Below are 15,241 nucleotides of genomic sequence, written 5' to 3'. Positions count from 1 at the left end.
TTGTTTGGTGTACATGAGTGTGGGGGTTGTGTGGTGGTATGCCAATGAGGGTGGAGTATGGTACAACCTCTAACTACCGTGTTTTGCCAGGGCGTCATAACCATATGCTGAATTAAGTAAAGCAGGCAGCAAGATTGAACCAACATAAATTTATTACAATGAAAATATAACAATCAATTAAAATTACACACAAATAAAATTTAGTTGCCCTCTTCATATTGGGTGGCATATTCTGGCCGGGTGGGAGACGACAGTTGGGATAAAAATGATTCATTTCAATAAATGGGATAATGTGGGGGGGGGGATACTGTGGGGGGAGGTCAAGGTGCAAGCTTGGTGGATGCATCCTCTTTGGTGTACTTCGCAGGGGCTGGCGAGGAATCTATGGATGAAGTTGAATGATGGGGCTGGTTCATCTTACATATAGTGTCAGTGTCATCAAGTTCTCCTCAGCCTGCCTTTCTTAGGACTTCAAACATTAGTCTCTCTGCTTGCTCCCTCTCTGTGGAATCCAGTTTGCTGAGTCTGTCTGATGCAAATGTCGCAAAGCTATCAACTGGAGTGCTTTTTGGCTGGGATAGTAGTTTGTTTGCTAAAGAATAAAATTCAGCGGATGTCACAGGGGCAGCCTTCTTTTTGCGGAAATTTGTTCGCCGCATTTCACCAGAGGGCGCAGGTGCCTCATTATCCTCCACAATAGGCTCGATAGACGTGGTGGGGTTCTCGTTCAATTGTGGCCTCACCATATCTGTCTGACTGATATCTGTCTGAGGGTTCTGCGGGAACAGAAAAATAAATGTTAAGTAAAAGTCATACATTTTAATAGTTATTAAATTTAATTTAAGTGTGACAAAATTGTATTGGAGTGTACTTATCTGAACTGGAAGGGATAACTTTTCAAAACTGCACAATAAATCATGGTAACAAGAAGTTACTATTTTGTATTCATCAATGGCATGTACATAAAAAGTTTTAATGCTATGTACCGTGAAGCAAATAAGGTACTTACATCTACAACAGCGGAGGTGTTGTCATCAATTGGGATGTCTGTTTGCGGATCCTGGTTTGGTTGGTAGGAGCTTTCCATCAATCGAGGTAGCTCCTGGTCCCTTGTGAATTCAAGGAGATAAAGTACCACAAAGGTGAAACATACACCTGGTCGGTGCCGGCCGCAGACTTTTTGGATTTGTCCACCTTATTAACTTCCTTCTTGTAAACAGTCCTCAATCCTTGTAATTTTTTACAAGTTTGGCATCCACCGCCTCGCCTCCACTGTGTTTTTTAAAAAGCTCCACCAGTTGGGCATAGGCGGCTTGTTTTTTTTATTCTGTTCGAATATTCTGCTGATTTTATTTTCCACAAGCAGGGCAGTGATTTATACAAATCCAGAAGCTCACGCACAAACTCTTCTTTGTTGTAATAGGACATCTGAAATAAAGAATGCAAAAATTATATGTAAACATAAATGAAGTTGCAATAAACCAATCACAATTTTGGGTTATGGTGTGGCAGAGACTAAAATGGCCGCCCCTATGTGTGGCAGAAACACAAAATGGCAGCTGTAGCTGAGAGACAAAAGAGCCAGCGATGCTAGGATAGGACACATTACAAACGGCACTATGGAGAGACCCCCCTGTAAAAAGGCATTATACACACACACAGATAAAAGCCAGCAACTTTAATTAACTCACATAATAAATATTAACATGTTATATATAACATCAAGAACATTAAACAAAAATGAGCCCCCCCAAAAAAGACCTACCTTTTCAAAGAAGTGTATATCCGTCTATCAATGTAGAATCCTGGCGGAATCGTAAATCGCAAATGCGATCTCGCCAACACTCGAGAACGCTGGAGGGATGATTCCGGGTGCAGATGCGGCTTCGATCCGAAAAACACCCCAACAAAGCGACCGGGTACAAAGGACGAAGGAATCGGGGTGGAGTCGCAGGTTCTATCTCAAAGCAAAGCTCAAAAGAAGTGACAAAAAGGGTGTGATGCGATACAAAATTTAACTGCTAGATACGCCCCCTGCCAGCCCAATCAGAACGCAGTATTGGCCACCAATCAGAGCGGAGGGTGTGGAAAAGGCGACGCCCGCCCGGCCGCCCAATCAGAACGCAGTATTGGCCACCAATGAAAGCAGAGGGGGGTATGGAAAAGGCGACGCAAATGCACGCCTACGTGGCTCACTGCATTTCACTACGCCCCTAATGGGATCGGAATCGTTAACATAGTTGCTGTGTGACAGGGTCCCAACGATTTGAAAGATCGTTATACGGGACGCATGCTCGTTCCTAAAGTCATTACGTGTGACACCCAACATGCGATTTCAACAACGACTCAGAAACGATCCAGGAAGTGTGACGTAGTAGCGATCTCGTTCACAATCTCGTTATGTGTGACTGGACCTTTCCAGTTCCTTATTTAGGTGCTGATAAATCTAAAACTGGTGATCTTGCCACAGATTACTGGTTCACAGATATTTTTTTTTCTGCAAATGTGCATTAGATTCATGCAATTAAAAGAATCTATAAATGTGATTAACAATATTCCAGCAACAAATACGATACCATCCCAAAAAAATTATGTAAAAATAGAAAACTCTTTATTGGATCTTCATGTTAAAAATAGAACATACAGCTAAAAGTCCATGAACACCATCTGACGTGTTTCTGATCTATAGAGGAGATCCTTACTCTAATTTTTTGGATGGTATTCTATTTTATGCTGGAATTTACCGTATTTTTCGGACTAAAAGACGCACCGGACTATAAGACGCACCCTGGTTTTAGAGGAAGAAAATGGGAAAATAAAATTTTAAGCAAAAATATGTGGTCATGACACACTGTTATGGGGAGAGGAACTGCTGCTGACACTGTTATGGGGGTAATGTCCCCAAATTCTCTACTAATGTACCCCATCCTGGTAATGATCCTCCTGCCTTGTATATGATCCTGCTATAAACTCCCATCCTGCTCATATTCCCCCATCCTGCTCATATTCCCCCATCCTGCTCATATTCCCCCATCCTGCTCATATTCCCCCATCCTGCTCATATTCCCCCATCCTGCTCATATACTCCCATCCTGCTCATATACTCCCATCCTGCTCATATACTCCCATCCTGCTCATATACTCCCATCCTGCTCATATACTCCCATCCTGCTCATATACTCCCATCCTGCTCATATACTCCCATCCTGCTCATATACTCCCATCCTGCTCATATACTCCCATCCTGCTCATATACTCCCATCCTGTTCATATACCCCCATCCTATTGATATACCCCTCATCCATCCTGCTCATATACCCCCATCCTGTTCATATACCCCCATACTGCTCATATACCCCCATCCTGTTCATATACCCCCATACTGTTCATATACCCCCCATCCATCCTGCTCATATACTCCCATCCTGCTATATGTCCCCATCGTGCTCATATACCATCTTGGTATATGGCCTGTATCCTAAAGCACAGAGAAAAAAAATATAAACGTTTATACTCCCCTCTTCCTCACTCCCTCCAGCACCGATCATCTTCCTCTCTGCGCCACTGATCTGTATGTGTGGAGCCGTTCCCCTGCAGCATCGTGATGTCTTCCTGTCTGTGCCGATCAGCTGATCAGCACAGATCAGCTGACCGGCACAGACAGGAAGACATCGCGTGCTGCAGGGGGACAGCTCCACACACGGGGACGGGTGAGTGTACCGATTCACTGCACCCCGCGCTGATGACGCGTGGGGAGCAGTGAATACAGCCGCACATTATCACTCCAGGCTGTAATTGCCAGGGGTGATCATGCGGGCCGGCTCTTTACTATGCACGCGTCCCCGCTCGTCCTCCTGCCCACCTGTCAGTGCCGACTTCTGTGCTGAGAGATGGGCGAGAGGATGGGCGTGCATATGTAATGAGCGGGCCCACGTGGTCACGGCAGGCGCTGCTGCTGCCTGCTCGTGCCCCCGATGACCCGCTCCACCCCAGCACCCTCAGTCCCGGCCGCAGCCCTATAGTCAGAACATAAGACGCACCCCCAACTTTCCCCCAACATTTGGGGGAAAAAAAGTGCGTCTTATGGTCCGAAAAATACGGTACCTACTATTTCCATTGTTGCTCTATCCTGGGAACCCCAATCCCAGTGTTCTGTGCATTATATTGGACTTGCATCACAGGCATTACGGTAGGCTGAAAATATTTGTTTTTTTCTTTAATTATGTAAAAGTGAATGTTTTGTGCTAGAAATTTGTTTTTCTCCTGAAAAAATAAAAATGAACAAGTACAAATAAAAATAGGTTTTATTTTCTTTTTAGGCAAAACATTAAAAATCCATCATTTCAAAAAAGGCACAATAATCAGGTATATACAGAGGTCTATGCCATAAAAATAGCATTTCTCAGGTTTACATTAATTTGTGCAAATAAGAACAAAAACCCCAAAACACAACAGATCTATTAACCAAATACCCCATGTCTGAGCAAATAGACCCATGATCACCGGCGAATATGCCAAGCAGTGGTAATAGACTGAACACATCCATCACCAGAGCACGTGTGTAATATCCAACTCCAGAAAAGATTTTTCACGAGGGTGTCTGGGTCCTGCAGTCTATGGCGCGCCACAGAAATGCTGCTTTTAACATACATATTATATATATATATATATATATATATATATATATATATATATATATATATATATATATATATATATATATATATAATATGCACTGTAACAATTTGTTTGGCCACCTGTTAAATTGGGTAATTTTATGCAGTTTTGGCAGAAGAAAAGTGCTGAGCGTGCGTAATTTCATGGACTCTCCTTGCAAGTTTGATGACATGGTATCTGCTGTGGGTTGCTGTAAAATCACAGGACAGCCACAACCAAATGTTCAAGGTTTCCCTGCGAACAGGCATGGTGTGGACGAGTGGTGATGGCAGCACTGAAGCAGTGGTGTAGTAATTGTGCCGCTTTTTCCCCATAACTACCAGGGAACAGGTCATTGTGTTCTGGCGGGTCGATACAATACACCGGTAGCTCATGGATCTGAGTGGTATCTTTGTGATCACTTACTGACAAGTTTCTCGCAACAAGTTATACAGTAGATTGTTACTTTGATCCCTGTGAGCATTTTTAGTTTTTTCTGCACAATTTTTCTATAGATTATACAGTCTTTACAGAAGGAAGTGTTTTTAGTGCTGGAGCTGCCCAAGATCGCCATGTCCCACGGTAACATTGCAGTATAATGCGAGTTAATGGGGTTGTAACTTACATTGTGCCAAGACAAGTTCAAAAAAAAAAATCCAAATCCAAATTCCAACTTTGAGATGTGTAGCGGTATCCTGTACGACCACATTCACTTGCATTATGCTGCGATGTATTAGCGGTTTGGACCTAGTCATCTAAAAAGTTCCTGCAGCAACTTCAATGGCACAATCCTATATCATTTATATCAAGGCTAAACGCTGGCAACAAAGGGAAACTCAATTACACAGAATAGGAGACACTGACCACTAAGAAGTATCATGTACAACGGCTCCCAGCCCCTTATCAGCCGACTGACAACGTTCCATGAAGTGTGAGTTTCTGAATAGTTTACTTCATTGAGTTACAGCTGATCAGGGTAAGCATACAATCATGGTGATCTTTAGCGGCATTTGTAGTCATTTCTGTACCAATTGATGCCTCAACTTAGATTAAAAATCCACGCAAAAATTGTATATCTCAATACCATATAGAAGCTACATGCATGCCTAGCATATGAGAGCTCACAACAGATTATAAAGAGTCTGCCATTTCGGTAAAACCAGCGGCAATCATATAAGTGGTTTGGAGAGAAAAACGAAGCAAAAAAAAAAAACACAAAAAAAAACATGGCAGCCATCTTAGACTTGAAAATACATAAAGTTTAGTGACAGTGCTCCCCACAGCTGGTACATCTTGCCCAATAACCGTTGTAGAGCACCTGCTGTACAGCATTGTGGGTGCGGAAGACGAGAACCTGACAGATTGTTAGGAAGAAGTGCCAAGAGAATAAAGAGATGTCTTTACAGACCGACATCTTAACCAACCTGTGTCCAGTATAGTGGCTCACTCCAGTAACAATACCCGACAACCTATAGATAAGAGCTGCGCAGTTTATGGAAGAAAGCAAATCAGTTTTTCAAACTCCTACAACTCCGCTATAGAGGGCATTACCAAGTTACAAGGGCGTTACATGAAAGGAGCTGATATGCACCCAATAGACCCACTGCAGTTGGTATGACAGCAGCATTTACCTTTTCCATTACACTATATTAGATATCAGGTCCATGAGTAGGATACAAAAAAACAAAAAACAAAACTAGGCATGTAAATGTCAATGCATCTCCGCTTGCACACTCATTGGAGTGACAGCCATCTGCAGGAGGACCAACATTTTCAGTGCATCATTGAGGCCAAGATCAGTTCTGCAGAATAGGAGTAGTGCACAGTCAGTCGACTTATCGGAACAGCATTTAAAAGTTGTGTACACGGCAAATGGACAACATGATGTTCGGAGATAACCGCGGGCACTCGTAGCTAAACCGTCCATACATCAAGAGCCCAGTAACAGTTCCATGGATTCCTGCTAGAGTTTTCCATTTGCTCTTGTCTGCTGGCGCTCATATTTCACAGAAATGATGAGAAAAGTCAGAAGGGTAACAGCCTGGATGGCAGCCAGCAGGAAGAAATAATAGTTCAAATGACATTCATTGATGTTCCCTACAGGGAAGAAAAAAAAAATAAAGATTAAAGATTATGAGAGTATGTACTGGAAAAATGGTGTTCATTAAGCATCGCTACACCATTTACACAAAGGTAGAGAACTGATGGCTGCATGGAGACGAGACTAGTCCAGCAAGGCCGCAGGTGGCCTCTTCCATTGACGCTCTGGGGTACTTAACAGGTGGCCTCTATACACTGGAGAAACCTTCACCCCATAGAGCAGTACTGGGGGGGGGGGGGGGAGGGGGGTTATGCAGAGCTCCAGAATATCGGATGACCACAGAGCAGTACCTCATCACAGAGTTGAAGCTCTAGTAGAAAATGAAGTCTATCAATAATGCAGCAAGTGACGCAGTGTTGGAATGAGGGTCTCTGCCCATACAACCTGCTGCTTTTAGGTGGAGCAGGAAAAAAAAAAACGTGACAGATTCCAAGATGTACATGAGACAATCCCCTTTAAGTGTCTATTTGCATTGTGGTGCGAGATGTACAACTAGATACACTAACAGCAGAGATTGTAAAGCTCCAACCCCACACAAGCTATGGCGATACAAGCCAATTGTTAGTGACTCACCCAGGTCTGCATGACTGCTCATCCATCCGATTGAACGCAACGAGACCAAGGCAAGAAGCCCAGAACCTACAAAGGATCCAATTCCAGAAAAGAAAAAGAAGAGTCCCATAATGGCGCTCTGCATGGATTTAGGTGCCGCTGAATAAGCAAACTCCAGCCCTGTTGATAAAGAAACACAACATTAATTCTCCATAGATTTATCTCTGCAGCCCTCTAAGGCCTAGCTTACATTATGCAGTACTGTTGCAGATTTTCAGACAGTCTTCTGTTCATACTTCTACATCCTTTAGAAATTACCATTATATATATCCATTCCCAGTTATGGTTAGAAAAGGAGCGGCACTGAAATATTAGATGTGAATTTTATCAGCTTTGCTTAATAGTGAATGATATACAGCCACTTGTATGATGGGATGTCGTCAGCCCATTAGAGGGAACCTCGCCAGATCACAGGATCTGCTACAGACTACATTTAAGGCAATTAATGCCCATATATTAGAGAGAAATGCTACAACTCCTGCTGTAGGTATTGGATCTAGGGCACCGAAAATGGTGTAGAGCTTCATAATCAGAAAGTAATATGGCCTATGGACAAGAATCTCATGCCAGATTATAACCAGGGAATAAGGGGAATATGCACAACAGCAAAGTGTTAATGGCTATTCCTGCATCTGCATGGTAGATGAAATACAGTAAGGCTATGTGCCCACGGGAGCTTGCTTCTGCGGTTTTTGCCGCGGAAAACCTGCGGATTTATCTGGATTTTCAAGATAAATCCACAGGTTTCAGCAAGTACAGACACTCCACATGTTATCCTATGGGACATGGGGAGTGTGTCCATGCTGCGGAATGTGCAGCTCCGGAATATGCTGCGGATGTCCCGCAGCCGCACATAACTGCATGTCAATTATTCCTGTGGAATTACCTGCGGAAATCTCGGCCCTCCGCTATGGAGATAGAGGTCGGGACGTCCTTAGGTAAATCGGATGAAAGTCTGCAGGTTTACCGCAGCTATTCCGCTGTACTACTGCAGCTAAAAATAGCTGCGGATGCCGGCGGACAGCTGCGGGAAACCTGCGGCCGTACCTGCGGATATATCTGCAGGTACGAGCTCCCGTGGGCACATAGCCTAACACTACTGGACCGTATGGACGAATTAAGTAATAGTCAAGTGACCGTACACTGCCCATAGCTACAATAGCGGTGTGTTAATGAGCTAGGTGACAAATGACTGCAAGGGGATAAATCACTAGAGCAGACAAAAGGTTTCTGCTGACTTTTCACCAAGTGTTTTATGTATATATAATTTACACATATAGTGAGTACAAACAGCACTGTGCAAAAAATGCCACCAAGTAAAAAAGGTTTAAAAACAGAAGCGTTAATAGTTTGCAGTTTGTTTTTTTATAAAAAGGGATGTTCACACTCTGGGTAAAGAAAATGGAAACTTTGTATAATCAGCACATGACGTCCACAGGGCTGGGCATCTGGTTTCACTTCCCTGTGTACAGAGAATAGAGGCTTCACTGAAGAACACGTCGTATGAATCTGAGCAGTCGGATGTGGCCTGTACTAAGAATATGTGCAGTACCGCTCACATCCTCCAGGAGGCAGCACAGTACAGCACAAGCTCTGCATCAGACAGAAACCTCACCCTCACTGCTCTTTATTTTATAAAGGCATTGAGCGAATGTAACAATCCATCACCAAATGAGTCTTAAGGAGCCCATATACCTTAAGCAGAGTTCACATGTCCAGTATCATCCATTAGAACGGATCCAGCAGCAATTAAAAAAAAGTTCTGCAAACACACCAGTCAGTTTTGAAACTATACATATTTTGGCTGAATCCTGCAAAAATCTATAACTATAACACACACACACACTTTTCAAAACTGACCGGTGTGTTTGCAGAACTCTTTCTTAACAGATTGCTGCTGGATCCATTCTAATGGATAATGCACATCTGAACTCAGCCTTATATAGCTCCTCTAGCCACAGTTATTCCTCCCAACTCCCTTGTACACGATCAGTTACGGCAGAGTCTAATAGGCATCAGTATTTAGCAGACCAGGAAGCCATTGTGTGATGACCTGATGGGAGTGAACACCATCCCTGTAATACTCAGGTGCCAGTGTCACCAGTGACTGGTATATAAGGAGTTAAGCTGTGGGCAATCCGTGCATGCACTAGCCCCTGCTATTTCAGCTGAGAGCATGGGCAACACACACATCTGAGAGCACTAATTGAATGTGATTGATAATTGTGTAAGCTGGGTTATGGAGACTCTACAGAGCTTCATTCTAGAAATGCATTGTATTGTGGTCTGAGGAGCCATGGTAAGGTTCAGCTTGTGAGTAGAGGTCTCACCACGTGTGCTTTCAGCTTCGAAAAATACAACTTACCGGCTATACTGGCGAAGATCTCACTGACACCGATGAGCAGATACTGCGGCAGCTGCCACCACACGGGGAGATCAGCAGCAAAGTACGTGACATTGCCAATTATCTGGGTGTGTGTATGGTGGTCTTTGACAATCGTTAATCTTTTACTCTCCAAAATACCTGTAGAAAAAAAAAAAAAAAAAATCAATAAGACTGCCCCCATGAAGCGGAGGAGGAAATATCACTGAACTGTGCAGAGGAATGGGGCGCCATTAACATGGAAAACTCATTGTGACTTCCTTTGTCACAATGAATATAGAGAATGTTTTATTCTGTCTATATATCAATGAAAGTCAATGGGCACTCGCTACCAAGATTGTCAGACCAGTCTATAAAAGACCATGGGTAAGATGGAAGATCACCTGTGACAATAGATGATCTTCCATCTTATCCCTGCTTGCCATCCCTCCATGGATATTAAAATAGTCTCTCGAAGTACAGCCAGAGACCACTGCAGGGTAAGTTTTTAGTTTACTCTACTGTGGGGGGAAATAAATGAATTGTTTATGTACGGTCCAAACTGCAGTAGCAAGTTGTCACAGGCAGATATCAGCTGAACATGTAAAAGTGGAGTCAGCAGATCATTTTAGATCACTACAGAACAGGAGAAGGACTTGGGTATTCTCATTACAAATAAGCTGAGCAGCAGCACTCAATGTCAGGCAGCAGCTGCAAAAGCAAACAAGGTTCTAGGGTGTATAAAAAGATTAGATCTCAACGTATTGTTACCCCTCAATAAATCACTTGTAAGGCCACATCTAAAATATGGGATCCAGTTTTGGGCTCCATATTTTAAAAGAAAATTCAGAAGTGAGTCAGTTCAAAGGCAGGCAACTAGACTACTACAAGGAATGGAAGGCCTCCCATATGACGACAGGTTGAAAAAGTTAGATATGTTTAGCTTAGAAAAAAGACGTCTCAGAGGAGATCTCATTTATATGTAGAAATAAATGTGTGGTCAATATAAAGGACTGGCACATGACTTATTTCTTCCAAAGACAATACTAAGGACCAGGGGGAATACACTGCGAGTGGAAGAAAAGCCATTCCGACAGCTAAATAGGAAAGGGTTCTTTACAGTTAGAGCAGTCAGACTGTGGAATACCACCACAAGAGGTAGTAATGGCAGATACTATAACAGCTTTTAAGAAAGGGCTGGATGATTTCCTCAGTACACACACATTGCCGGTTATAAATAACTTTGTGACAAAATGTAGAATTGGTGGAGGAAGGTTGAACTACATTGACCTGGGTCTTTTTTCAACCTATGTAGCTACAGTAACTACGTAACTTACCTGCTGCTAGAACGGAGCAAGTGACAAAGAACATTCCAACTGCAATCCTCTTGAGCGATGAGGGCAATAAGCCCCTTCTCTTCAGAACTGGGTCCACCACCTTGTCCTTTAGTGGTATGAGGATCAAAATGAGCACAGCATCAAACATGGTAAGCCAGGCAGCTGGAAACTGGAATACAAAGTGGTTATTAAGATGGCGGGTCCAGTACATGTACAGATGGGACAACACAAGGCAGGGAAAGCTTTCTAAAGGGAAATCTACCATCTCCCATGCACGGATATGGATTATCTCTAGTAACCGGAAAATCAGAGGCGCGGCATTCTGCTAGAAACTATTCATTTTATGGAATCATACAGGGAACTAATTCCTTAACCACCCACATGACTTTATTCTCTCAACTTAAGAAAAAAATATAAATAAATGATCAAAACTATTGCAACAAGACAGAACTTTACCCCAAAAGTGTTAGATGTTTAACAAAATGTTACAGGTTCACATACATCTTGCTGGGTGTGAGGATAGACTTGTGCACATGGCTGTATGTAAAGCACTGTATGATCTAAGGCCGGCATGATATACAGCTTTAGGCCCCTTTCACACGTCAGTGATTCTGGTACGTTTGTGCTTTTTTTTTTAAACGTACCAGAATCACTGACATACGCAGACCCATTATAATGAATGGGTCTGCTCACACATCAGTGATTTTTCACTGCACGCGTCTCCGTGCGGCGTACCCACGTGTGCGTGATTGCCGCACGGAGACATGTCCACTTTTTTCTGGCATCACTGATGTCCCACGGACCACGCAGTGGTGTGATCCGTGAAACACGTGCCAGAAAAAAAAACGTGCTTTTAAAATAAAAATCATTTTTACTCACCCGGCTCCAGTGATGTCCTCTGCAGCCCGTGCAGCCTGCTACTTCTGAGCCGGCTCATTACTGTCGTGCATATTCATGAATGCACGACACAGCCGACCCGGAAGCAGCTGTTGCAGGGGTCAGCGCCGGCCAGATGCACCGCGGCAGCGATCAGCACCATGGAGAGCGGGAGCGCGCACAGGTGAGTTAATCTCTAAGTGCAATCACGGGCCACAGAGAACGGAGCCCGGATTGCACTTACACAACCCACGTGTGCCGTAATTCACGGCACACGCAGGGACATGTGCGTGTTTTACACGCCAGTGAAAAACGTCTGTTTTTCACTGACGTGTGAAACGGGCCTTATGGGAAGAGATTCAGTATACCTCATTACCTACTTCATGCTTCATAGTCCAGTGGGCGCTTCTGCTGTAGTTGATAGCTTTCTGCAATAACCAAGGACCGCTCTCTGGACTCTTAATATGAATCCCATAATCCTATGTCCAAGATACATGTCAAACAATCTTCTACCACAAATAGATACATCTGCAAGTCTCCACCTGCTAATAAGTTTTATTTCTATAGCGGGGGGGAGAAAAGCTTGTCATGTATGGTTCAGCCATCAATTTACCGTAATAGGGCATTCAAATCCAGCTGCGTGGACCAGTCCCCTGCCAGAATTTATACAGGTACAGAGTAAAAAAAAAAAAGTACATGCAGATGAAGGAACCAGAAGATAAAGGGGAGAAGAATTGGAAGTAAATTTTATGAAGGACAGAAAGGGACTAGATTAGATCAGGGCGGTGAGGTGATAGGCTAGTCTAAAGAAATGCGTTTTTAGGGCCCGCTTAAAGGTGTGGATGTTGGGAATTAAAAATCGGATTGCTCTTGGTAGTGTGTTCCAGAGCACAGGCGCAGCTCGTGAGAAAGCTTGAAGACGGGAGTGGGAGGTTTGAATTGTTGAGGATATCAGTCTTAGGTCATTAGCAGAACAGAGGGCACGGGTGGGGTGATAGACAGATGAGGGAGGAGATGTAGGGTGGTGCGGAACCGTGGAGAGCTTTGTGAGTGAGAGTCATAAGTTTATGTTGGATTCTGTAGCAGATAGGCAACCAGTGCAATGACTGGCACAGAGCAGAGGCATCAGTGAAGTGGTTGGAGGGGAACATAATCCTGGCTGCAGCATTTAGAATGGATTGGAGAGGGGAGAGTTTAGTAAAAGGGAGACCAATTCGTAAAGAATTACAATAACCCAGGCGAGAATGAATGAGAGCGACTAAGTTTTTATAGAGTCAACAGTAAGAAAAGGACAAATTCTAGAGATGTTGAGGTGGAGGTGACATGAACGAGCAAGTGAACTAATATGGGGAGTGAAGGAGAGAGAGCGGAGTCAAATTTAACCCCAAGAAAGCGGGCGTGCTGCTGGGGTGTAATGGTAGAGCCAAAAATTGTAATATTGGGTTTCGGAAGGTTAGCAGAGGGAGGAAACAAGAGAAGTTCAGTTTTTGACAGGCTCAGTTTTAGATCGAGGGAGGACATGATGTTGGAGACAGCAGACAATCTGTAGTATTTTGTAATAATGCAGGGGTGATGTCAGGAGAAGATGTATGCAGTTGGGTGTCATCATAGAGATGGTACTGGAAACCAAATTTGCTGATCGTTTGTCCAATAGGGGCAATGTATAGAGAGAATAGGAGGGGGGCCTAGGACTGAACCCTGAGGAATCCCGACCGTAAGGGAAAGAGGAGAGGAGCTGGCAAAAGATACAGTGAAGGAGCGGTCAGAGGTAAGAACGGTGTCCTTGAGCCAGATAGAGCTGAGCATAGTGAGGAGGAGCTGATTATCCACATTATTGAATGCTGCAGAGAGATCCAGGAGGATCAGCAGGGAGTAGTGACCATTCGATTTAGCTGTTAGTAGATTAGAGACTTTAGTAAGAGCATTTTCAGTAGAATGTAAGGAGCGGAAAACTGATTGTAGAGGGTCGAGGAGAGGGTTCTCTGACAGACAGCGGATCAAACTGGAGTGAACAAGGCATTCCAGGAGTTTGGAGATGAAGGGAAGATTAGAGACAGGTCTGTAGTTAGCGGCACAATTTTGGTCCAGGGATGGTTTTGTAAGTAATGGGTGTATGTTGGCATGTTTGAAGGAGGAGGGAAAGACACCAAAGGAGAGACAGATTGAATATTTTAGTTAGGTGAGTGGTGACAGCTGGGGTGACAGATTTAAGATGTGAGGGAATAGGGTCACTGGGGCAGGTAGTAGGACGAGAAGATGCAAGGAGCCCAGTAACCTGCTAGTAGAGAAGACCACATTGGCAACAAGACTGCTTACACAGGTGTTATGGAATATCCTATAAAGGCGCAATATGAGATCCACATCACTGGAGATACTAGATCAGATTCATGTTGCACAGGAGCAGAATCTCCTGAGTGTGACTTAGTTTCTAGTTTGGTGTTTCCTCACCACAAGAGACTGAGGAAACTAATCTACCCATCTATGATTTTCATTTTTCTTTTACCCCCTCCCCACACCCTTCATATTCGCGTACACCAGGCACTCTGTAAATGTGTTCTGGTGGGACAGACAGGAGAAATGGCCGGTCTGTAATGACTACTCACATTCTACATTCCCGCACAAAATGCAGAAGTGAAAGGACGAGGGAAAAAAAAAACCCCAAATACATATGTCATAACCGGTGTCTAACAATGAGAAATGAAAGATTCAGAATAATGCCAGCGATAGGAATGTGCCATTACTAAGGCAGACCATGAATATTTCATCACAGAATCATTAAGAGGACAGGACTGCAGGACAGACTGTTTCATTCACCCCTACCCCATTATTGAGTGTCCTTTGGATCGGTCCTCCATTGCTCACAAACTGATTGCCTATGGTATGGCCACAGATCAGAAAGGTTGGCATAGTGCAATTGTTCTGTATATAGTGGAGCACAATTTGTTGCCATTCTCGAGGCCCTAAAGACCTAAGATGATCATCCAGTCCTGCTGAAATCAGAGGCTTTGGATAACCTTAGCCATGTATATGGGGCCTAGTAAGGTTTTGTCTGGGGCCACTTAATACTGCAGTGGTGACGAGCCCGCAGATACCGCTTGTACACCATCTGCGGGCATCATCCACTGATCATATTCATGTGCACAATGTCCTTAGACATGAGCAGCGACAGATTTTTCAAGTTTTGGAAAACCACTTAATACGGTTTTTAATTTTCCAGTGACACGGACTATCCACCCCTTATATAGTTACCCAGTCCCTTAAGGGAACATTACCAATATGATCACATCCACACCAACT

At 43.7% G+C, this 15,241-nt stretch overlaps 1 protein-coding gene across 1 annotated transcript in view; it reads right to left on the bottom strand.

The window, feature by feature from the left end:
• Window positions 1-4,286: 4,286 nt before the first annotated feature.
• SLC15A4 (solute carrier family 15 member 4) overlaps window positions 4,287-15,241 on the bottom strand; it is a 45,724-nt gene continuing 34,769 nt past the window's right edge. Inside the window, exons 5-8 of the mRNA XM_075322393.1 lie at window positions 11,069-11,237; window positions 9,735-9,893; window positions 7,331-7,489; window positions 4,287-6,753 (exon numbers count right to left, since the gene is read on the bottom strand). Of these exons, the coding sequence (XP_075178508.1) occupies window positions 6,620-6,753; window positions 7,331-7,489; window positions 9,735-9,893; window positions 11,069-11,237 (621 nt within the window). The 3' untranslated portion in view covers window positions 4,287-6,619. The remainder of the gene's footprint in view (window positions 6,754-7,330; window positions 7,490-9,734; window positions 9,894-11,068; window positions 11,238-15,241) is intronic.

The sequence above is a fragment of the Anomaloglossus baeobatrachus genome, chromosome 1, assembly GCF_048569485.1.
Source record: "Anomaloglossus baeobatrachus isolate aAnoBae1 chromosome 1, aAnoBae1.hap1, whole genome shotgun sequence".
NCBI classification, from domain to species: Eukaryota; Metazoa; Chordata; class Amphibia; order Anura; family Aromobatidae; genus Anomaloglossus; species Anomaloglossus baeobatrachus.
This window is presented reverse-complemented; position numbering and strand designations above follow the sequence as displayed.